We start from the raw sequence: 23,809 nt of genomic DNA on the forward strand, positions 1-23,809 counted from the left end.
ACACTTACTTCCATCTGATCTTTGACAAAGGCACCAAGCCTATTCACTGGGGAAGGGCCTGCCTCTTCAGCAAATGGTGCTGGGATAACTGGATATCCATATGCAGGAGAATGAAACTAGACCCATACCTCTCACTGTATACTAAAATCAACTCAAAATGGATTAAGGATTTAAATATACACCCTGAAACAATAAAACTTCTTAAAGAAAACATAGGAGAAACACTTTAGGAAATAGGACTGGGCACAGACTTCATGAATACGACCCCAAAAGCACGGGCAACCAAAGGAAAAGTAAACAAATGGGATTATATCAAACTAAAAAGCTTCTGCACAGCAAAAGAAACAATTAACAGAGTTAAAAGACAACCAACAGAGTGGGAGAAAATATTTGCAAAATATACATCTGACAAAGGATTAATATCCAGAATATATAAGGAACTCAAAAAACTTTACAAGAAGAAAACAAGCAACCCAATTAAAAAATGGGCAAAAGAGCTAAGTAGGCATTTCTCTAAGGAAGATATACAAATGGCCAACAGACATATGAAAAAATGCTCAACATCACTCAGCATCCGGGAAATGCAAATCAAAACCACATTGAGATACCATCTTATCCCAGTTAGGATGGCTAAAATCCAAAAGACTCTGAACGATAAATGCTGGTGAGGTTGCGGAGAAAAAGGAACTCTCATACATTGTTGGTGGGACTGCAAAATGGTGCAGCCTCTATGGAAAATGGTATGGAGGTTCCTCAAACAATTGCAGATAGATCTACCATATGACCCAGCTATCCAACTGTTGGGAATATACCCAGAGGAATGGAAATCATCAAGTCGAAGGTATACCTGTTCCCCAATGTTCATCGCAGCACTCTTTACAATAGCCAAGAGTTGGAACCAGCCCAAATGTCCATCATCAGATGAGTGGATACGGAAAATGTGGTACATCTACACAATGGAATACTACTCAGCTATAAAAACGAATGAAATACTGCCATTTGCAACAACATGGATGGACCTTGAGAGAATTATATTAAGTGAAATAAGTCAGGCACAGAAAGAGAAATACCACATGTTCTCACTTATTGGTGGGAGCTAAAAATTAATATATAAATTCACACACACACACACACACACACACAAAAAAAAAAAAAACGGGGGGGCGAAGAAGATATAACAACCACAATTACTTGAAGTTGATATGACAAGCAAACAGAAAGGACAGTGTTGGGGGGGAGGGGGGAGGGAGAAGGGAGGGAGGTTTTGGTGATGGGGAGCAATAATCAGCCACAATATATATCGACAAAATAAAATTTAAAAAAATAAAATAAGTAAATAAATAAAAAAATAAGAAATATCTGTACAAGAAAAGAATACTTCAGGGCATGTATAGATCACATTATATTATTACTGTTTGAAGAATTAAGTAAGTGAAAGAAATTGAGCCGTGATGCCAGGTACTATTCAAGCTTTATTAAAGAAAGCAATCTGCCGGGCTGTGCTCAAAGTGGCAGGCAGCCCAGGGCTGCCCTGAAAATAGGGGACAGCACCAGGTGTGGGGGTGGTAGAACTTACATAGTGCGCCAAGGGCTGGCTGATACCATCAAGGAGGGGCATTATGCTAATGTGGATCAGAATGGAGAACTGTGTCCTTGCGGAAGCAAAAGATGTTTCTGTTTAAGTCAGGAGGCTTCAGCCTTCTTGTAAAAGGAAGCGGGGAGGAGCCGGGTGCTGGAGTGGAAGACAAGGCCGATGGCCATCCTGTGCTCATTGTGTGCACAATGGCACTGGTCTCATCCAGAATCCATTAGTAAGACAGTAAATTCTATACTGAAAACACATTATTCTGAGCCCCCTATTTATAGTGATTCTTCTTCAGATTTTAAGCAACATGTATCAGATAAATGTTTTTGTCCTCTTATTTATTTCTCTATTTAAAAGAATGACTATCCATAAAAAGAATTCCTTTTAAATTCTTTAATTAGATGTAAATTTTATATCCAAACCAATTACATCTCTTTTTCTTCCATTCACTCAGGAATATTTAAGTGTTACTATGGTGCAACTATCAGGGTTAGGTTTGAGGAACTATGGGGTGGAGCAAAAAGATCGAGTGTGGTAGGGGGATAATGATGGAGACGTGCCTTTGGAGAACTGGTAGTATAGTTGGAGAGAAGCCTGTATCTTAAGTACAGGATTCCAATAGAATGTGACAAGCACAATGATAGGGGTGCACAGGAAGGGAGCTATGGGAGCTGCGGGAGCTGCAAAGACCTTGCCAAGGGGCCAGAGGACATACGGTAAAAAGACTCATTTGAACTGAGTCTTCAGAAGTCAAAATTTAACCACATCTAGACTCAAAATTGTTTCCAAAATATGTTGGCTAAAGCTCTTTCCTATAATTATTCTGATTAGATGATCCACCTAAACTTGTTATATGCCTTCTCTGTCATCATATCATTTCACTGTTTTCTTATGTATGTTGCTGCAATGTGACATCATGCATTCCAAGGGCATTCCATGTGGCAACCAAAGGAAGGGTGGGAAATGAGGACAGAGTGCTTCACTCAGGGATGTGGCTTTTATATGGCAGGCCCCGTTATGGTCACACTATCTTTGCTCCATCTACCTTATAACATGGGAGAGTCTTTCTTATTAGGATTTAGTGGCTCAACAGGTTTGGAAGGATTTGGGAAGGGGATGCTTCCCTGAGTTCTATTGCTGGGAGAAGACAGGAAATTTAGCAGGTCAAATGGCAAAGGTAAAACCACAGTGGAAGGTTTCTCTGTGGACAAAGACTGAAGGGTGTGGAGGTATCGAAGCTGAACAGCAGCTGGAGTGCCTGACAGAATTTCAGCTGCCATCCTCAGGGACTCCGAGGCAGCCTTTTCCCCTTCCGCAGCGATCATCTAGAAAGCAGATGTGGAGAAAGCAATGTGATTGTTCTTCATTCCATGAAGGTTTTAATCACTATTCAGTGTGACTCAGCAAATAAGAACTGAGCATCTCCTACATGGCAAGTACTGTTAAGCACAGGAGAACAGATTCAGTCTTTTTTCTGAAGGATCTTGAGCTAAGGGAGACAGATTAAACTACTGCCTTGGATTGAATATCCCCACCAAACTTAGTCCCCACTGTGATGGTGTAAAGAGGGTGAGAAATCTTATTACAGTAATCGAAAGGTGGGGCCTTGAAGAGGTGATTAGGTTGTAGGATCATGCCATAGTGAATGGATTAATAATGGTGATCATGGGTATGGTTCTAAGGGCTTTAAAAGAAGAGCACATGAGAGGTTAGTCTGTCTTTGCTCCTTCATTTTGCAACGTGATACCCTGTCATCACTGAAGTCACCACCAAAGAAGGCCCTCATGATAAGTGTTGCCTGGACTTTGGACTTCCCAGCCTCTGAAACTGTAAGCAATAAATTTAATTTTCTTTATAAATCACTCAGTTTGGGGTATTTTGTTATAAGCAACAGAAACAGAGTAATACAACTACTAATTGTAATTTAAGGTAGAATTTGTTAAGGGCTGTGACAAGTATAAGTGAAGTATTAGGGGAGTTGTTAATGTTTGGTGGGCCATGAAAGATTAATAGGATTTTGCTATATAGAAAAAAGGTTGGCCAGTGTCCCAGAAAAAAGCATAGAATTATGAAAGGGTAACTCCCAACTCAAGCAAAATGAATGGGCTTTTTTCAGAAGAGAAAGCACCAAGCTCACCCAAATGCCACCTGAAAGTGGGCAAAGAGGACGAGGCTCAGAGATCTAGAAGAAATTCTCCCCACAGGGCCACCTTTCTCCCCTTCTGCCTCCCTACTTCCCCTCAGCACTCCAGTTATGGTTCCTGTTATGTGGTTAGGGTTTTTTCTTCACCTACTGCCTGTTCTTTGAGAGAAATCTGCCTATCTTCACTTCCCATTTTCCTCTTCCCAACGCCTTACCCAGATCATGCCTCAATCTTCAGAAACTCTGCAGCCAGATCTTTTTTTTTTTTAAAAGATGACTGGTAAGGGGATCTTAACCCTTGACTTGGTGTTGTCAGCACCACGCTCACCCAGTGAGCTAACCGGCCATCCCTATATAGGATCCGAACCCGTGGCCCTGGTGTTATCAGCACCGCACTCTCCCAAGTGAGCCACAGGCCGGCCCTGCAGCCAGATCTTTGCTTCTCACTGACATGCTTGACTAGAGGCTATGAGTAGCACAGCCTTCTCTTAGCTCTGGTATTGAGGGAATTGGGCCCTGATCATGGTTGTTCCTCTAAAACTTGTGCAGAGCTAGGGATACAGGTCTGGGATAACCTAGGGGTCATTAACCTAGCGGTGACAGGTGACTGAGATTATCCACGGAAAGATGCCAGCGCGAGAGAAGAAGGATGATATGCAGGGAGGAGATGCCTTTAAGGAGAGAGAGAAAGCAGGACTCAAGAAGGTGGGGGTCATTGTTACCAGTGGCTTCAGAGAGAGGGAGAGATGTTGCATGAATCAGGAGGCTATAAGCATACTTTAAGAGAACAATTTTAATAGAGTGGTAAGGGCACCAGCCAGATTCTGCCCAGCACCAGGATGAATGGAAGGTAAGGAAGCAAAGGAGAAATGTTCTCCACGAGCAAGCCTTCTTTGGGATTCTCCAGTGCTCCTCAAAGAGCAGTGTCGGTGGGAGGATGGAGTGCTCAATGCTGGCTCACCCGCACTTTGGCCTGTCTTTGTGCTTCGGCTTCCACAGCTAGTGAGTGCTGAAGCCCGGCTGGCAACCTCACATCCTTACTGAAAAAGAAAGAATGTGGGCACATAGGTGTGCAGCAGTGATTTTAATAGCCAGGGCTTTCATATAGACTTTCACCCTTCTCTACTGCTGTTTCATGGTGGGTAGCAGATTCTGCTTTTAACAGAGTGTGCTGTCCCAAGACCTCTGAGGTGGAAAGTAGGCAAAGAAGAGCATCTCAAAGGTCGGTGCCTCAAATGCAGATTTGCATTATTACTGATGCTACAGTGGAGCTATGGTTTTCTCTTAACATCACAGCAAATTTTGTTTTGACAGGTTGTGATCATTTTTCCCACTTAAAATGTAATCTAACTCCCCAACTATTAAAAACAGCCTTGAAGAACCATACTATTAATAACAAAGATAAGGGGACTTCATCTAAGTTTATGAAAGAGAAGAATTGATTTTGAAAAGGATAGAACTGACCAAATAAGAACGATACTTAATGTATTTGCATAAAAGATACAAAACTGTCTTTTTACCCTGATTATAATTATAAAAAATGCATATATGGAAAAAAGTTTAGCAGTTTCTCAAAAAGTTAAACATAGAGTTAACCATATGACTCAATAATTCCACTCCTAGGTGGAGAACAGAAAACATATTTACACAAAAACTTGCAAATAAATGTTCATTGTAGCATTATTCATGATAGCCAAATGCCCATCAACTAATGGATAAATAAAATGTGGATAGCCATATAATAGAATATTATTCGACCATAAAAAGGAATAAAGTAGTGATATGTGCTGCACCATGGATGAACCATGGCTGAAAATATGATGCTATGTGAAAACAAGCCTGACATGAAAGGCCACATATTGTATGATTCCATTTATGTGAAATACCCAGAATGGGCAAATCCACTGAGACAGAAAGTGAATTAGTGGTTGCCAGGGGCTGAGGGGTGTGGTGGGCGGGGATGAGGACTTCCTGCTTGATGAATGCAGGTTTCCTTTTGGGGGGAATGGAAGTGTTCTGAAATTAGTAGTGATGGTTGCACCCCTTTGTAAATATACTAAAATCAATAAATTGTACCTTTAAAAATGGTTAACATGGTAAATTTTATGAGAATTTTATCTAAAAAATTTTTTTAACACATAGAGAAAAAACTGAGAGAGTAACTTGCCCAAATGTTACAGTGGTTGTTTCATAGCTATGAGATATTAGGTAATTTTTTTTTTTTTTTTTTTTACCAAATTTATACTAATGTAGTTATAGTTCTCAATGAAAATACTTTTCAAATGAAAATTTTAAAATGAAACCAAAATATTTCCCTTTATCATATTGTTTTTCCCAGATAATTTCCTACCCACATTTCTGTTCTCTCCACTTTGATTCCCCAAATACAGGTCACTGAATCCAAGGCGACCTGTGGAGGGAAGAGTTGAGATGTCAGTGAGAACTTCCAGGTGGGAGTGGAGCACACCTATGCACTGATGGCCACTGTTCTGTACAAAGAAAGAACATTTCCTTTGAAAAGGCATTACTTGCCTGTTTTGTTTTGCTTAACTTCACAGTGCCTTGCAAATAGTTAACTTGCACAGTGCCTCTCAATAAATATTTATGGAATTGAAGACGTAGTGGTAGGCTGAATAATGGCCTTCAAAGATGTCCATGTCCTGATCTTTGGAACCTGTAAATGTTACCGCAAGAGGGACTTTGCGAGATTGATGAAGTTAAAGGATCTTGAGATGGGGAGATTATCCTGGATTACTCAGGTGGGCCCTAAATGTAATTATAAGTGTTCTTATAAGAGGGAGGCAAAGGGAGGTATGACTACAGAAGAGGAGAAGGTGATGTAATGATGGAAGCATATATTGGAGTGATGTACTTTGAAGATGGAGGAAGGGGCCACAAGCTGAGGAATGCAGGGAGCCACTAGATGCTGAAAAAGAAAAGGAAGCAGATTCTCCCCTCAGAGCCTTCAAATGGAATCACCCCTGCTTGACACCTTGACTTTAGCCCAGTGAAACTGATTTTGGACTCTCGTCTTCAAAATTGTGAGAGAATACATATTTGTTGTTTTAAGCCACCAAGTTTGTAGTAATTTGTTACAGAAGCAATAGGAAATGAATATAGATGGTATATTTATTAAATTTGTCTTAAATTTGTGTTTGTTAGAGACCCAGAACCTCTAGTCTCTCATCCAAGTGGCTTTCATTTATAGGGTGCTTTCTCTTTTTTACCACTGATAGCGTCGGTTTCCCTCTGTTTCCCAGTCCTTCCCACCCTCCGTGATTGAAGTTGGAAATGGGAGGGGGAAGAAAATGAACCATGGGCTCTGGAAAGGAGGGGCCAGGCATAGAACTCACTGTGTTGGTCTATACTCTTTCCTTTTTTAAACTTGTTTTCTGATGATTTCTTATTGGCTAGATAAAAAGTAAACTTAGTGCATTGAGAACCCCGAGAAGACTGACCAATATGAGGGGGTTGATGAGAGTAAGGAATATTGATAAAGACATCACAGAGGAGGTGGCATCTTAAAGAACAAATAAGATTTTACCTGTGGAGAAAAGAGAAGTATTCCATGGAGAAGAAACTGCTCAAGAGGAAGCACGGAAGCATAAATGCTGAATGCTGGAGTAAGATTCAGTGGGGAAAGGATGGCAAGAGATGAGGCTACAACTTGAGTCATTTACTCATTCATTCAAAAAACATTATCTGCTGTGTGACAAGCCAAAGAGATGAATAAAACATGGCCCCTGCCATTATGGAGTTCATAATCTGGGAAGACAAATGTGTAAATAAATAAATGATATTCAGTGTTACAAGGGTGAGCTCGCATATCAAGAGTCTGGACTATATCCTTTATCCTTTAGAGGAGAGGGAAGAACTAGGAAGAGAGGCAAAAGGGGGGCAGTCGGGGAGCATACTTGAGTGGCTTTTAAATTCCAAAGCAACAACACCCATATGTCCCTCTTGTTCTAACTTTTGCTCTTTCCATCTTTTCTTATTTCCTGATTTCTCCTCTTTTCCATGAGGATACTTATCCCAGTTTTATCAGTAACAAGTTAGAAAAGTCAAAAACATTTGGATACTTTGTTTTTTCAGTGACTGCTCAGATCCCATGATCACAATCTTTATCAATGTCTTTGATTCGTAGGGTCCCTCTATTTGAAGTCTTCCTTCCAGCTAGACATGATTCACAACCTCCTAACCCAGTTCTAGACCTGGGTGCCCCCATGGCTTCAATGATAGACTCTGTAGCTGGTGGCAGTTACCACTTGACTGGCCAGCTACATGGAATCCTGCTTTGTTCTCACCTCTCTTCTTGATACCTTTTGCCAACTTGTCCTCGTAAGAATCAAAGATGCCTACCCTGTCCATAGATGAGACTGCTGAGCTTGCTGCCTGTGGGCTAGATGAGGCTGCTCGTGAGGCAGTTCTTTCTCTTCTCCCTCCTTTAATTCCAGATTAATTAAATCTGAACAATTGATTGGGTTATTAATAATGTAAGGGTCTGTGACATCTTACCTCTTTTTATCTTAAAGTCTTATTTGAACTTGTTATTTAACTTTGCATATACAATGCTTATTTCCCCAGCTAGACTGTAAGCTCCCAGGAACAATGCCTTATCATCTCTGCATACCACCAGCCCCTCCTGTTCACTCCTACCACTCCTTCCAACAACCACTCCCAACACTTTGTACTACGTGAGTACCTCACAATAAATTTAGTCACCAAGGTAGTCTTAAGAGCAAAAACTATGACAACGACTGACTAACCAGCACCATACTGGTGACTATAAATTGACTCAGGATCAATTTGGTAACCTCATAACTAGCTATAAGTTCCCTAGGGATGGCACCTTGAACAGTGAATGCCTGGCACATGGAAAATTTAACAAATGGCCAATGAATAAATGAATAAAAGAGATATTTTGACATATTCACCATTAAATTTATCTAATTACCTTTACATCTTGTGCAATGCTCTTCCTCTCTAAAAGAATTTCAGTGAGTGATCGATGTGCTAGGAGACGCTTCATGGTGGTCTGCACAAGGAATTGGACAGCTTTGGACACATGAGCAAGACTGCTTAGGAGAAGAGAGGCGTTTTCCATTCGGTAGTAGCAGATGGCATCTATCTCCATTACAAACATGTCTTTGGTCACAACCTAGGCAGAAAAAAGCTTTGATGACAGGCTTGATTCTTAGAGTCCTTTCCCACGTGAGGATAGAGGAACTAAATATATTCAAAGAGAATTTTCTTAGAGTAAGATTATAGAAAGAAAAAAAGAAAAAGTAGTTTGCCACTCATAGACATGTTTTTGAAAATTATGGAATTTTTATTAAATACACTAAAGAACTTACAATTTAAAGAAATCCTCTTGTAAACACTTTTGTAAAAAAAAATCAGGAATAATTTTCTCGTATGAAAACATTCAGTTGATTCTATATCTAGGTGTTTCTAAATTGATGCCAAAAAATCTGCTAAAAGAGAAGCATGTTCCAGGAAAGAAGAATTCTGACATACATATTACTTGCTGGAGTGTACATTAGAGGGCAATTTGGTGATACACATCAAAAGCCCTAAAAAGATGCATGTTCTCAACATTTCCATTTTTAGATGCTTATCAGGAGGATGTCTAATCCTTAAAAAATCCTTAATATTTTAAGGATTTTGCTCTAAGGATGTTATTTGCAGTATTGCTTATTTGAATTAAAAATTGGAGACAATTTAACATCAATAATAGGGAACTGGTTGAGTTAATTGTGGTATAGCCACACAATGAAATGCTATGTATCCATTTAAAATAAAGGGGTAGAAGCATAGTTAATACAGTCATCCCTTGGTATCTATGGAGGATTGGTTCCAGAACTCCCCACAGATACCAAAATCCACAGATGCTCAGGTCCTTTATATAAAATGGCATAGTATTTGCATATAACCTACACATGTCATCCCATATACTTTAAGTCATCTCTAGATTACTTAAAATACCTAATACAATATAAATGCTATGTATGTAAATAGTTGTTAATTGTATTTTCCTTAATTTGTATTTTTTACTGTTGTACTGGATTTTTTTCTTTTTTTTTTTTTCCTGAATATTTTTGATCAATGGTTAGTTGAATCCACAGATGAAGAACCTGCAGATACAGAAGAACTACTGTATTAAAAATTGATCACAATATACTTTTGGGTAAAAAAAAAAAGCATGTTATAAAATAGTATATATGGTATGATATATATACCTGTCTGTAAATATAACCACATATAGAAAAGTCTGAAAGGATACACTACAAAATTTTGTATTAGTCCATCTCTGTTGCTTGTAACAAAATACCTGGAACTGGGTAATTTATAAAGAAATAGAATATTTACTGCTTACAGTTTTGGAGGCGGGGAAGTCCAAAGTCCAGGGAACACATCTGGTAAGGTAACTCTACAGCAATGCAGGGTGTCACATGGCGAGAATGACGGCGCAGAGAGAGAGAGAGAGACTCTCATCTGCCCTCCTTTTAAAGCCAACAGAACCACGCCCGTGATCACCATTAAACCATCAATGGATTAATCCGTTTACCAGGGCAGGTTCTTTACAATCGAATCACCTCTTTGAGGCTCCCCCTTTCAACTACCTTAACAGGATTTCCCATCCTCAATATTGTCAGAATGGAGACCAAGCCTCCGCATATGAAATTTTGGGGGGATACATTTCAATACATAATAGTAGCAGGATTAGGGGTACATTTTTTTCTCCAATTTTTTTTATTGTGTTAAAATACATGTAACATAAAACTTGCCATCTCAACCATTTTTAAGTGTACAGTTCAGTGGTATTGAACACATTCGTAATGTACAACTATCACCACCATCTATCTCCATAACTCTTTTCATCTTGTAAAACTGAAACTCTATACCCTTCACACAATAACTCCCCATCTTCCCCTCTCCAATGGCAAACACCTTTCATTCTACTCTAAGTACCTCATATAAGCAGAATCATACAGTATTTTTTTGTGTGTGACTGCTTATTTCACTTAGCATAATGTCCTCAAGGTTCAACCATGTTGTAGCATATGTCAGAATCTCCTTTTCAAGGCTGAAAAATATTCCATTGTATGTATAAATGACATTTTGTTCATCCACTTATCCCTCGATGATCACTTGGGTTGCTTCCGTGTCTTAGCTATCATGAATAATGCTGCTATGAAGATCGGCATACAAATATCTCTTTGAGATTATAGGTAAGTTTTATTTCTTCCTTTTGCTTAATTTTATTATCCAAAATAAACCTTTTTTTAAAAAATATAATTTCTATTTATCAAAAGAAAGAATAAGAACCCCAGGCTGAAAATGGGAGACAATTTAGGAAAGGCTCATAAATATGAATCACTGATAGAAAAACCTGGATGTTATCTCTAGTTTTCTTTTTGAAAAAGTTTTAATTGTGGTAAAATACATATAACATAAAATCTGCCATCTTAAGCATGCAATTCAGTACATTCACATTGTTGTGTAACCAATCTCCAGAACTCTTTTTCATCTTGCAATACTGAAACCCGTAGACAGCAATTCCCGATCCCCATTTCCCCAAGCCCCTGGTATCCACCATTCTTTCTGTCTCTATAAATTTGACTACTCTAAATACCTCATATAAGTGGAATCATACAGTATTTGTTCTGTGTGTGTGTGACTGGCTTATTTCATTTAGCATAATGTCCTCAAGGTTCATCCATGGTGTAGAATATGTCAGAATTTCCTTCCTTTTTAAGGCTGAATAACATTTTATTGTAGGTTATATAACACATTTTGTTTATCTCTCCAGCCATCACTTGACACTTGAGTTGCTTCCACCTTTTGGATATTGTGAATAACGCTCCTAGGAACACAGATGTAAAAATATTTTTTTAAGACCCTGCTTTCAATTCTTTTAGATATACACAGAAGTGCAATTGCTGGATCATATAATCATACTATTTTTAATTTTTGGAATTGCTTCCACATTGTTTTCTACAGTGTCTATATCATTTTATGCTCCCAATCCCAATATCTCTATATCTCTTCAACACTTGTTATTTTCTGTGGGATTTTTTTAAAATATAGGATATAGTTATACTATATTTAGTATAAATATAGCCTATCTTAATGGGTGTGAAGAGGTATCTTATTGCAGTTTTAATTTGCATTTCTCTAATGATTAGTGATGTTGAGTATCTTTTCATGTGTTAGCCATTTGTATGTCTTCATGTTCTTTGTGTGTCTTCTTTTGACAAATGTCTATTCAAGTCTGTATTAGTTAGGGTTCTCCAGAGAAATAGAACCAATAGTGTGTGTGTGTGTGTGTGTGTGTGTGTGTGTGTGTGTGTGTGTGTGTGTGTACAGAGAGAGAGAGAGAGAGAGAGAGAGAGGGAGAGAGAGAGAGAGATTTATTTTAAGGAATTGGCTTATGTGATTGTGGAGGCTCACAAGTCTAAAATCTTCAGGCTGGGGCTGGCCAGTTAACTCAGCTGGTTAGAACGCAGCCTTATAATACCAAGGATCCCTGTACTGCCAGCCACCAAAAAAGAAAAAAAAGAAAAAAATCTTCAGGCTGAAGAAGCAGGGAGTTGATGTTGTCTACTGGAAGAATTTCCTCCACAAAGGGAGGTCAGCCTTTTTATTGAGGCCTTCAACTGATTTGATGAGGCCTACCCATGATATGGAGAGTAATCTGCATTACTCAAAATCCACTGATTTAAAAGTTAATCTCATCTAAAAAATACCTTCACAATAACATCCAGATGTGTTTGACCAAATATAGGCCAAATGACTACAGCCTAGCCAAGGTGACATATAAGATTAACCATCACAAAGTCCTTTGTCAAAATTTTAATTGGGTTGTTTGCTTTTTTGTTGTTGAGAAATGAGTTCTTTATATATCCTGGATATTAACCCCTTATAAAATATATGATTTACAAGTGTTTTCTCCCATTCTATAGGTTGCCTTTTCACTCTGTTGATTGTGCCCTTTAATGCAAAAAAGTATTTAACTCTGATGTAGTCTATATCTCTACTTTTCTTTCCTACTTTTGAGCATAAATAGTCATTTTGCTTTGGGCCTGAGTTGGTAGCTATACTACAGAAAATGTAGAGAGAAAGCAAAAACCACAATTTGGCTTACCTCATGAAAGGGTATCTCCAAGGTCTGGAGACGAAGGTCAACCTTGTGGTAGGTATCTAGGCAGGGCAAAAAGAAGAAAAGGCCTAGAAGAGGGGAAGAGGAAAGTGACAGGTGAATAGGTAGCATGGAGGCTGTTTGGGGTTCACCTTTTTGGGGGGTCAGGTTGCACAACATATTGCTTCTCTTAGCCTCCAGCTACACACAGACCACTGGGCAATCCCCCTACTACCCCTATAGTGTCTCTGTTGTAGCTAAGGTTATAATAAAATTTGTTGTTCAATCTGGGACACTTTTGAGGGTAAAAGGAGAGCACTATTACAACTTACTCCAGGACAAGAGGTGTAGACAGGGATTATCTCCAGCAAACTGGGCTATATGGTCACTTCAGTCATGGTGCTGACCCCTCCAGATCTCAATTACACATCTGTTCCTTCACTAGAATTGAGCTCCCTAAATAGAGTGTTACATGCACTATTGTTAGCCTTAGTGTCTGACTCAGTGCCTTTTAGGTGCTCTGTAAAATTGTTTTTGAATCCATGATTGTACACAGGTGTCAAACTTTACAGCCAGCAACCTCCATGGTTGGTATTTCTTGAAATGTAGAGTAGCAATATCATGATACCAGCCTTCTGGTTGACTAATTATTCCTTACCTACCCAATATAATACATAGGCTCAATGTACAATAAACATTTGTAGATTAATTTATTGAGATTTTCTGAGAGTCCATTGGATGCTATGGGCTCCTGCAAGAGCCAAAGCTTTGTTGAAACCAGCAGCACCTTACAGAGCCCACAATCTATCTGGGGAGCAGCCCAGCTATTAATCCTTCTTGGCCTCAGTAACAAAGGTTCTTGAAAACCAGGGCCAGAGCAAGATGGTCCTTGTTCTGGAACTATAAGATGTGGTTCTACTTTTATGCAAACCCATCTTTTGTTGCTGAATCATCAAACTCTGATTTGTATCTCCTAGTCTGCCTTTTACCTGTTTTTGCAGGCCAGGCTTGGAACTCAGACCTTCTCCAACATATGCACAGCAGCATTTTGCTCCTTTTCATGCCTTCTGGCTGGTTTGGCTATCCAAACTCCAACTATTAGACTTTTCAGACAAATTGTGCTTCGTTCTGTGTCCCATGATCAGCTTGGACCTCTGGATATCAACTCCACTAGACCTTAAGGTCCAGGAGATCAGAGACCTTGTCTTACTCATCCATGTTCATGTCTCTGGTAAGTTAGCACAGTGTCTGAAACAAAGGAAGTGCTCAATCTTTGCTTCTTAAATTCCACCAACAAAAGATGGATTTGTTGATCTTTGCCTGTCTCCTATGATTTGATCTGAGCCCATGGACTCTGAACTAGCTCAGCTTTTCTTTGAGAATTCACAGGACTCTGATCATACACATGTTGTACTCAAACCAGGCCACAGTCATGGGTCCTAATCTGACTTGCTATTCCAGCCAGCACGGCCCTGGCATGTGGGCTCTCTGCACCCATCTTCTTGCTTGGCCACCTTCGACCTGGTAGTAATGCTCTCTGAAGAATTTCTTAATCTGTCTTATAAGTAACAGATTGGAAAATGCAGAAATCATGAATCAAGTTACTTCATGTAATCTAAGGTCCATATTACACATATGCATGTATTGAAAAAACTGGCAAATCAGGAGGTGGTGGTAGTAAAAAGCAGCGTTTCTTACCAGGGCCTTTGGCTCTTCCAGGAAGCAGATGTCCCAGTCGGAATATAATTACTCTCTCATACTCTTGTACAACCTAAAGGCAAATTTAATACTTTCGAATCACTCCAAGAAAGAAAAAGTCTTCAAAGGCCTTGGCATGAGAGTGATCCTAGGTATCAGAAATATTTCATTTTGATAACCAAGAAAAAATTTATATTAATACTTAAGTTTTCAAAATCTACACTCAGTAAGTATAGAATTACAGAAACCAATGAAAAAGTATATTGGCCATGTTAATTTTTGAGCCCTTGGACAGAATTTTGATTAAAGAATCATGATTATCTAAAAAACAGTGCTTCCACTATGTTCAACATTCCCTAAATCAAAGAAATTTTATCAGAGCACATTTAATCTTGGATTTTTCTGTGACTTCTGCATTATTAGCTTTTATGTGTATCAGTCATTAGCTATTTAACAGAAAGAGGGAGTATATTTTAGTACCACTTGTGATATTTTGTTTCAAACTGAAATTTCTTCTGAGGCTGCTTAGAAATGATTCAATTGGATTTTAATTTGTCAACTCTCATTTGTGATGGATCTAGAAAAACTGAGTGTGCCCTGAAAATGTGTAGAGATATTTTTAAGTGACAAAAAAGGAGATTCTTTGTGTAGAACTGTCCATTAGAATAGAAACAGGAAGGTTACTGCACACTGCTTTAAAAATAAATTTCACTTTCTGGCTCAGTATCAGAATCTGAGTTCTGTGGCTTATTATTAACTTAGTTGGTCTGTTTATTTATATATATGCCCCACTAGACTGTGAACTCCTCGATTGGATGGAATTAATCTTTTTTCTCAGTGCCTAAAATATGCCTGACATATAGTAAGTATTCAATAATTATTTATTGAATGAATGAGGGAATGATTTGTGACTAAAGACAAATCTGTTTTCCTTCCTCATCCTCCCTCCACTTTAAAAAGCTCCATTGAGGGAGGTTAGCAAGAAAGTGGTTAATGGACACAAAAAGTGATTACATTTTATAGCAGCAAATCTACTAATTATCCTGATTTGAGCATCACATGTTGCACACAGGTATTTATATTCAACTCTGTACCCCACAAATATGTACAATCAATTATGTTTCAATAAAAAAAATAATTAAAAATAAATAAAAATAATGAAAAAGATCCATTGAATAATGATTAGCCAAATATAAAAATGTAATGAAGATGCCAAACCCCCCACATTTTGAAGTGTGCTTATTAAGGTAACAAGCGCTACTATACCACTGTAAGTCTCCTGAGATCAGGAACCTTGTCTTGTTCCTTTATGAGGTTTATAACTCCAGTGGCTAAACATTGCCTTGCTTGTTGAAACAATGAATGAGAACAAATGACTAGGCTTGGTTGCTTTAGCATGTCCCAGCAACTCCCAATTGCGTGGTTACCTAGCATTACTAGTTTCCTTTTACTTTTATTCGAAGAAACAAATTATTCCCAGAGATAAATGGGAGTTTTACTCCTTACTCAAATGTAACTGCCTGGTTCTGCTTTTGTGTCCTCTACCTTATTGGCTTTTTAGGGTTTACCATTTTAAGTGACCAGAACTGAGAGCCTTTTCCACAAATCATGGCTGAGTCAGTGTTGGACCTTGTGGCAGTCATGCAGGTGCTCAGATCACCCTTCAGGAAGAGCCTGATGCTAACTATATGTTGTCTATAGGAGACACACTTTATATTCAAAGCTATGAATAGATTGAAAGTAAAAGAATATAAAAAGATAGACTACACAACCAGTAACTAAGGGAGAGCAGGAATGGCTATTCTAATATCAAACAAAATGGACTTTAAAATGAATAAGTGAACATGTTACTAGCAATAAAGGAGGACATTGTATAATGATAAAAGGCTCAATGCATTAGGAAAGTATAACAATGATAAGCATATAAACACCTAAAACAGAACTCCAAAATACATGAAGCAAAAACCAAAGGAACTGAAAATAAAAAGACAATTCAATAATAACAGTTGGAGACTTCTATATCACACTTTCAACAATGGCTTGAACAACTAGACAAAATGTCTACAAGGAAACAAAAGACTTGAACAACATTGTAAACAAGTAGACTTAACAGACATCTACACATAATTCCACCCAACAGGAGAATACACATTTTTCTCATGCATACATGAAACGTCTCCAGGATAGAGAATATGCTAGGCCATAAAACAAACCTCAACAAATTTAAAAGAATTGAAATCATATAAAGAATATTCTCAGATTACAATGTAATTAAATCATAAATCAGTAACAAGAAAGTTTGGGAGGTTTACAAATATGTAGAAATTAAACAACACTCTCTAACCAATGACTTAAATAAGAAATCACAAGGGAAATTAGAAAATATTTTGAGATAAATGAAAACAAAAACAAGATACCAAAGTGTATGGGATGCAACTAAATCAGTGCTTAGAGGAAAATTTATAGCCTATAATAAAAAAGAAGAAACATCTCAAGATAATATCCTAGTCTTTCATCTTAAGACATTGGAAATAAGAGAGCAAACTCAACCTAAAGCAAGCAAAAAGAAAAAAATAATGAAGATTACAGTGGAGATAAATGCAATGGAGAATAGGAAAACAATAGAGAAAATCAACAGAACCAAAGTTGGTTCTTTGAAAAGATAAACAAAATTGACAAATATTTCGCTAGACAGGTGAAGAAAAGAAAGAGAAGACTCAAATGACCAAAACCAGGAAAGAAAGAGGAGATCATCACTACCATCTTTACAGAGATAAAAAAAAGATTGTATGAGAAAATACTATGAACAATTCCATGCCAACAAATCAGATAGCTCAGATGAAATGGAAAAATTCCTAGAGAGACAAAAACTACCAAAACTGACTCAAGAAGAAAAAGAGAAACCGAAAAGAACTATAAGTAAAAGATTGAATTAGTAGTTTTAAAACTGCCCACAATGTGGAGAAAAGGAAACCCTTGTACACTGTTGGAGAGAATGTAAATTGACGCAGCCACTTGTATGAAAAACAGTATGGAGGTTCCTCAAAAAATTAAAAATAGGGGCCGAGCCCGTGGCACACTCGGTAGAGTGCTGCGCTGGGAGCGCGGCGACGCTCCCGCCGTGGGTTCGGATCCTATATAGGACTGACCAGTGCACTCACTGGCTGAGTGCCGGTCACGAAAAAAAAAAAAATGACAAAAAAAAAAAAAAAAAATTAAAAATAGAACTACTACATGATCCAGAAATCTCACTTCTGGGTATACATCCAAAGGAAATAGGGCTGGCTGGTTAGCTCAGTTGGTTAGAATGCAGCCTTATAACACCAAGGTCATGGGTTCAGATCCCTGTACCAGCCAACCACCAAAAAAAAAAAAAAAAGAAAGAAAGAAATTAAATCAGTATTTAGAACAGATATATGAGGGTACTTTAATAAGTTCACAGAAAGATTTGTATCATCTTTCAATCTTATTTTTTCACAAACTTTTTGAAGTATCATTGTACAGCCCCATGTTCATTACTGCATTATTCACAATAGCAAGATATAGAAATAACTTAAGTGTCCATCAACAGACGAATAGATAAAGAAAATGTGGCATCTATATACAGTAGAAAATTATTCAGCCCTAAAAAGAGGAACTCTTGCCTTTTGCAAAAACATGGATGAATCTGGAGGACATTATGCTAAGTTAAATAAGCCAGACACAGAAAGACAAATACCACATGATCTCACTTGTATGTAGATCTAAAAAAGTTGAACTCATAGAAGCAAAGAATAGAATGGTAGTTACCAGGGGCTGGGAAACGGGGAAATGGAAGATATTGGTCAAAGAGTAAAGGTTCAGTTATGTGGGATGAGTAAGTTCTGGAGATCTAATGTACAGCATGGTGACTATAGTTAATACTATATTATATTCCTGAAATTTGTTAAGAGAGTTGCTCTTAACTATTCTCAACACACACACACACACACACAAATCATAACTACATGAAATGATTTATATGCTAATTAGCTCATTGTGATAATCATTTCACAATATATATGTATATCAAAACATTACGTTGTACGCCTTAAATATATACAATTTTTATTTGTCAAGTATCCCTCAATAAAGGTAGAAAAAATTTTAATTAAAAAAAATTAAAACTTTTTACAAAGAAAAGTCCAAGACCAGATGGCTTCACTGGTGAATTCTGCCCAGCACTTAATGAGGAATTAATACCAATGTTTCACATATTCTCCCAAAAAAGAGAACATGACAGAAATCTTTCCAACACATTCTCTGAGGCAAGTAATACCCTGATACCAAAGCAAGACAGAAACATCACAAGCAAAGAAAACTATAGGGGCCGGCCCATGGGAGAGCGTGGTGCTGACAACACCAAGTCAAGGGTTAAGATCCCCTTACCAGTCATCTTTAAAAAAAAAAAAAAAGAAAACTATAGACCAATACCTTATGGATATAGCTGCAAAAATCCTCAACAAACTATTAGCAACTGGAATCAAGTTAAAAAAGGTCATACGCCATGAACAAGTGGGATTTTAACATCCTAAAATCAATGAATGTAATAATATACCATATCAATAGAATAAAGGCCAAATACCATGGGATCATCCTGAAAGATGCAGAAAATGCAGTTGACAAAATCCAACACCCTTTCATGGAGGAAGAGAAGGAAGAGGAGTTGGGAGGGGTGGCGCAGAGAAGGGGAAGGAGAAGAAGCCACTGCCTGCTGTGAGGAGCACGACCAACCACAGCCCTAGAGCATCTGTAGTGTTCTAGCCAAGGATATGCCAATGGCTAAGAATGGGATGGATACTACAGCCTGGCCATTTCTGCCCATCATGGGACTCCTATGAAGCAAACTTTGCTCTGGAGTTCCCTTTCATGCTGGCCAAGACTTTCTCAGAGCTGTACCACAGTCTGAGGTTCTTTCTACTCTTTCTACCCAATCTTTTCTTCCCCTTTTCATATCACAAGTGTCATACCTGCATCATTGTCTGAAGGCTTCCCCTGCCTACTCTTGTTCTCTCTCTCTTTAATCTCCACAGGCAGTGCCTCCCAATAAATTCCTTGTACTTCTAATTCCATCTTGGCAAGTGCTTTCTGAACTGACACAGGTTTTTTATTTATTTCAGGTACAGGCATGTGTAACCATCTGCAGGCCAAAGATAATTGTCACTCATGGTCTATAGAAGTTGCCTGAGAAGTTTCCTGGAAGTGTCAGGAGTGATTGTTGTGATCTACTCTGGGTTGGTCTTTGTGTCACAGAGTGCAGATAAGTAGATGTAGCTCTTGCCCTGAAAGGTCTCAGTTTAATGAGAGAGATAGGGTGTCCACAAATATTATATGTGTGGTAAGTGCTAGAACAAAATGAAAGTGGAGTGACACAAGAGCATAGGGAAAGGAATGACAGTCTGGGGAAGTCAGGGTAGGCTTCACATTTACCTCTGAGCAAGATCTTGAAGGACTAAGAGCTCTCCTGGAAGGTGAGTTGGGGGTGAGAGCATTCCACATAGAGCAACAGCACATACCAAAATACAGAGGTGAGAGTGGGTATGGTATGGTTGGTGAGAGGCACCAGGAAATTACCTATTGGATCATGGAATCTCACCTTTATGCAGAACCAGATGGAAAAAGGGAAGGTCACGATGATAAAGACCAGGGAAGTGAGGACAAGAAGCCACTCACAGACCCCTAAACCAGAGGACTTGTTACCTAAAAAAAAAAAAAAAAAGCAAAAGAATAATTATCTTGAAACTTCATCATATTCACTGACTAGCACTTATTGACCCCCAGTCCTTGGTACTGGGGTCAGAACAGCTTGGAGACTTTCTTGGATCTATTAGAATGAGCCAGACGTCAGAGGAGTCAGAGTTCATGAGGCCTGGAGTGTTGCCTGTGTAAAGAGTTGTGTGGAGCTATCAAAGGTGGAGACTCCTGGAAAGACAGTGGGGTATGCTGGACCAGCCACAGAATCTGGGAGGGAGGTCTGGGTTCCAGTTCTGGCTCCACCATTTTATGTTCAGATGACCTTGAGCAAGGCACATGATGTCTTCAAACCTCAGTTTCCTCATCTATTTAATGGGAATACTAACTATCTCGTAACTATCTCATAATAACTAGCTCGTGGGATATATCCTATTTCTCGCATAAGCATGAAATGACATATACACATATAAAAACACTGAACTGTGCTTTACATATGTCAGGTTTCACTATTTGAAGTGATTTGAACCACAGGTTTCCAGAGGCTCATCTTCCGTGAAAAAACTTCCCCATTCACTACCTGCCCTAACATCTGAAATTCCTCCATTAGAGCCCCACTCTTTGAAAATCACCTATATGGGGTAATATTAACCTACTACTGTCCATAAAAAAGTGATAAGGAACTGGGATGCAGAACATCCAGGACGCTTGGGGATAAATGAAATAGTATCAAGGAAAGTCAACCTGAAGAATGTTGAATGTAGGAAGGACAAATTGGATAGTGAAAATGATTTAAATTTAATAGTTATGGACATCTCAATAATTTTATTTTATTTTATTTATTTTTATTTTTTTAAAAGATGACCGGTAAGGGGATCTTAACCCTTGACTTGGTGTTGTCAGCACCACGCTCAGCCAGTGAGCGAACTGGCCATCCGTATATGGGATCCGAACCCGGGGCCTTGGTGTTATGAGCACCGCACTCTCCCGAGTGAGCCACGGGCCGGCCCAACATCTCAATAATTTTAATCTCCAGGTACTAGAAAACTGGCCAAAGGGATACTATGTGCCGGTTTAAAAATCTCATAGCAAACTAGAAAGTGACTAAGATTAGGAAATGGTAAAAAGCCTATTTTTAAGGGATGGGAAGGAAGAGAACGACTAATTGGTAGGCCTGAAAATTTGATTATTATGCCTGGAAAGGTCATTGCCATATTGATGTTCAGATCACTTGAAAAGGACAGATATGCAAGTTGCACCAGCACAAACCAAAACCATCACTAAATGCCATATTATGGCAGTTCCCAAAGGCTGTCCCACAGAATACTAATTCCATAGGGTGCTCCACAAAAGAAGAGTTCCCTGGACAAACGAGTTTAGAAAATACTGGTCACTTTATCCTATTCCAGGAGTTCCCAATGTCCACCAGCATATTGAAGCTATGAGAATCCTGAAGTAAAGAAGCATTCTTAACTTTGTTTTACACTAGTGTTTTCCAAACATTTGACCAGGTGATGTTTTGTCCAGGGAACACTCATTGATGTTCTATGGAACTTGTTTCTCATGGAACCTACTTTGGGAAATGCTGCTCTATGAACATCATGTCAATTTTTATAATATTCTTCTTCAAGGGCAATGACTTAACAGTATCAGTGCCATTTTTAACCAGTTTATAAATGTATTTCAGTTGCCAGTGTTAGCCATGGCAAGTAAAAATAAATAAGTGCACGTACAGACAAAATTACATTTTATAAGTGAAGAAATGCTTCAAAAATTCCTTCATACCATAGAGATAAGAATAAAAAACTAATTTCTATACTCAAACCTAACTTGAAGTTTTACTCACAAAATATTATTCTCTTAGAATGAGTTTCTTGAATATCCAATTTGTTTGGTTTAAGTGAATAGTGAAAAATGTTAAGGCAGGAAGGGCCTTTAGACATTATTCGAGAATACCCTACATTTTGGTAACGTGCAGCTCCTTTTGTTTCCCATCTTAAGTAGCCTGCCTTTGGGAGTGTGATGCTAAGTGAAAAAGAGGAAGAGATGTTGCTCCTTGTTCTCTGGGAGCCATAGAAACCTCCCAGACAAGGGCTCAGCAGACACCACCTCATTCTTAGTGGGACTTCTCACCCATTGCTCAGGGTCTCCTGTTCTAGTCACTTTGTAGCTGGTCAGACTAAGGCCCACAAAGATGAAGCTACTTGCCCAAGGCCACAGCTAAATTTGGTAGTAGGGCTGGGACCATGACCAGAAATTAAGGGCCAGCACCATGCAAGGGTGGGCACCTCAGTCAGACTGTCTTACTCTGGAAATCTGGCTTCTCCACTTCTGGCTACATCCCAACTGCAGGAATCTTCTTCAAATTGTAACTTTCAATGGTCCAGCATGTACTGCATTGCTGGTAACCAGGAAATTTTAAAACTTAGCCAGCAGAAAGCAATACAATAACATGCTATTCCTTATTTATTTTCCTTTAAACATCTCGTCTTGCTACTCAAGGTGTAATGAAATTTTTCCCCCATTCATTATAAGAAAGACTGGAGATAGGTAAATTTGTTCCTAAGAGTTGCTTCACCTACAGAAGCAAAAGAGACACCTTTCTTTGCATTCCGTCTTTTGATCTAACTTTCCTCCCTTTCAGCTTGCAAGGATTCTGCTATAATTGATCAGTTCTTTGCTCCAGGCTTTGTGCAGTGTTTTGGGTGCCTTACCTCGTTTTATCCTCACAACTATCCTCTGAGGCAGGTACTGCTGTTATTTCATAGGCAGTTAAGGCCATTCCTATGATCCCATGGCTAGAAAGTTGCTGAGCCTAGATTTAAACTTGGGCTTTTTAGAAAGAATGATTACCCCAAAGAAAATTTAAAATGCCTTTAGGGAAGGCTGAGAGGTGGGGATGAGGGGAGAAGAATAAGACACATGGTTGCCCAGAGCCACCAGCTCATGCTCGTCGTTACTTAAATTAGGTGCCCATATGCCCTTCCAGACACAAAAACCAACTTCATGGTTCCTTTGCCATGTCAATTGGTCCCCATCTTGGGCCACACCCTCTCCCACTCCCATACATGTCTGGCCCCTGAGACCAAAGGTATTTAGTTGACGTTGTTATCTGTATTTCTTTCGATGCTCTTTGGTCTACCTCACTCGGGGACTGCTGGGTTCCTAACTCGTGCCTGTCATTTCTGCTCTGGCAATCTGCTCTGGCTTGGGTGGATCTCGGTGGGATGACACATTCCACTTTATCTGACATCCCTTGAGTACCTTCCTCCGGCCGCTCGCTCTCCAGCAGCGCCACCACGTCGGTGCCGTCCTCGCCGGAGCCCCGGACCTCATCCACGTCCACCACGGTGGCGGCAGGCGCTCGGGGCTCCCCCGGGCTCGCTGCCCGCCCGGAGCCCGACCGCTCGGGCCCAGCACCCCGGCTCCCGCGGCCTCCGCCGCCCCTCTCGGCCTTCGCCCGCTTGTTCTGCTTGTGGGGGGACCCGCCGCCTCGCCCGTGGGCCGAGGAGCTCCGGGCCCTCCCCTCCAT

At 39.2% G+C, this 23,809-nt stretch overlaps 1 protein-coding gene across 2 annotated transcripts; it reads right to left on the bottom strand.

The window, feature by feature from the left end:
* Positions 1-2,631: 2,631 nt before the first annotated feature.
* On the bottom strand, positions 2,632-23,809 carry NPHS2 (NPHS2 stomatin family member, podocin). Of its 2 annotated transcripts, XM_063107165.1 has the most exons (8): positions 23,542-23,809; positions 20,183-20,286; positions 14,569-14,641; positions 12,877-12,959; positions 8,683-8,886; positions 6,083-6,138; positions 4,690-4,768; positions 2,632-2,910 (listed from the first exon to the last, which is right to left on the bottom strand). In XM_063107165.1, the coding sequence occupies exons 1-8, from the start codon at positions 23,807-23,809 to the stop codon at positions 2,632-2,634; spliced, it is 1,146 nt and encodes a 381-aa protein (XP_062963235.1). The 2 variants fall into 2 exon arrangements, with proteins under 2 accessions (XP_062963235.1, XP_062963236.1); XM_063107166.1 differs by lacking the exon at positions 8,683-8,886.

This window comes from Cynocephalus volans, chromosome 8 (genome assembly GCF_027409185.1).
Source record: "Cynocephalus volans isolate mCynVol1 chromosome 8, mCynVol1.pri, whole genome shotgun sequence".
Classification (NCBI taxonomy): Eukaryota; Metazoa; Chordata; class Mammalia; order Dermoptera; family Cynocephalidae; genus Cynocephalus; species Cynocephalus volans.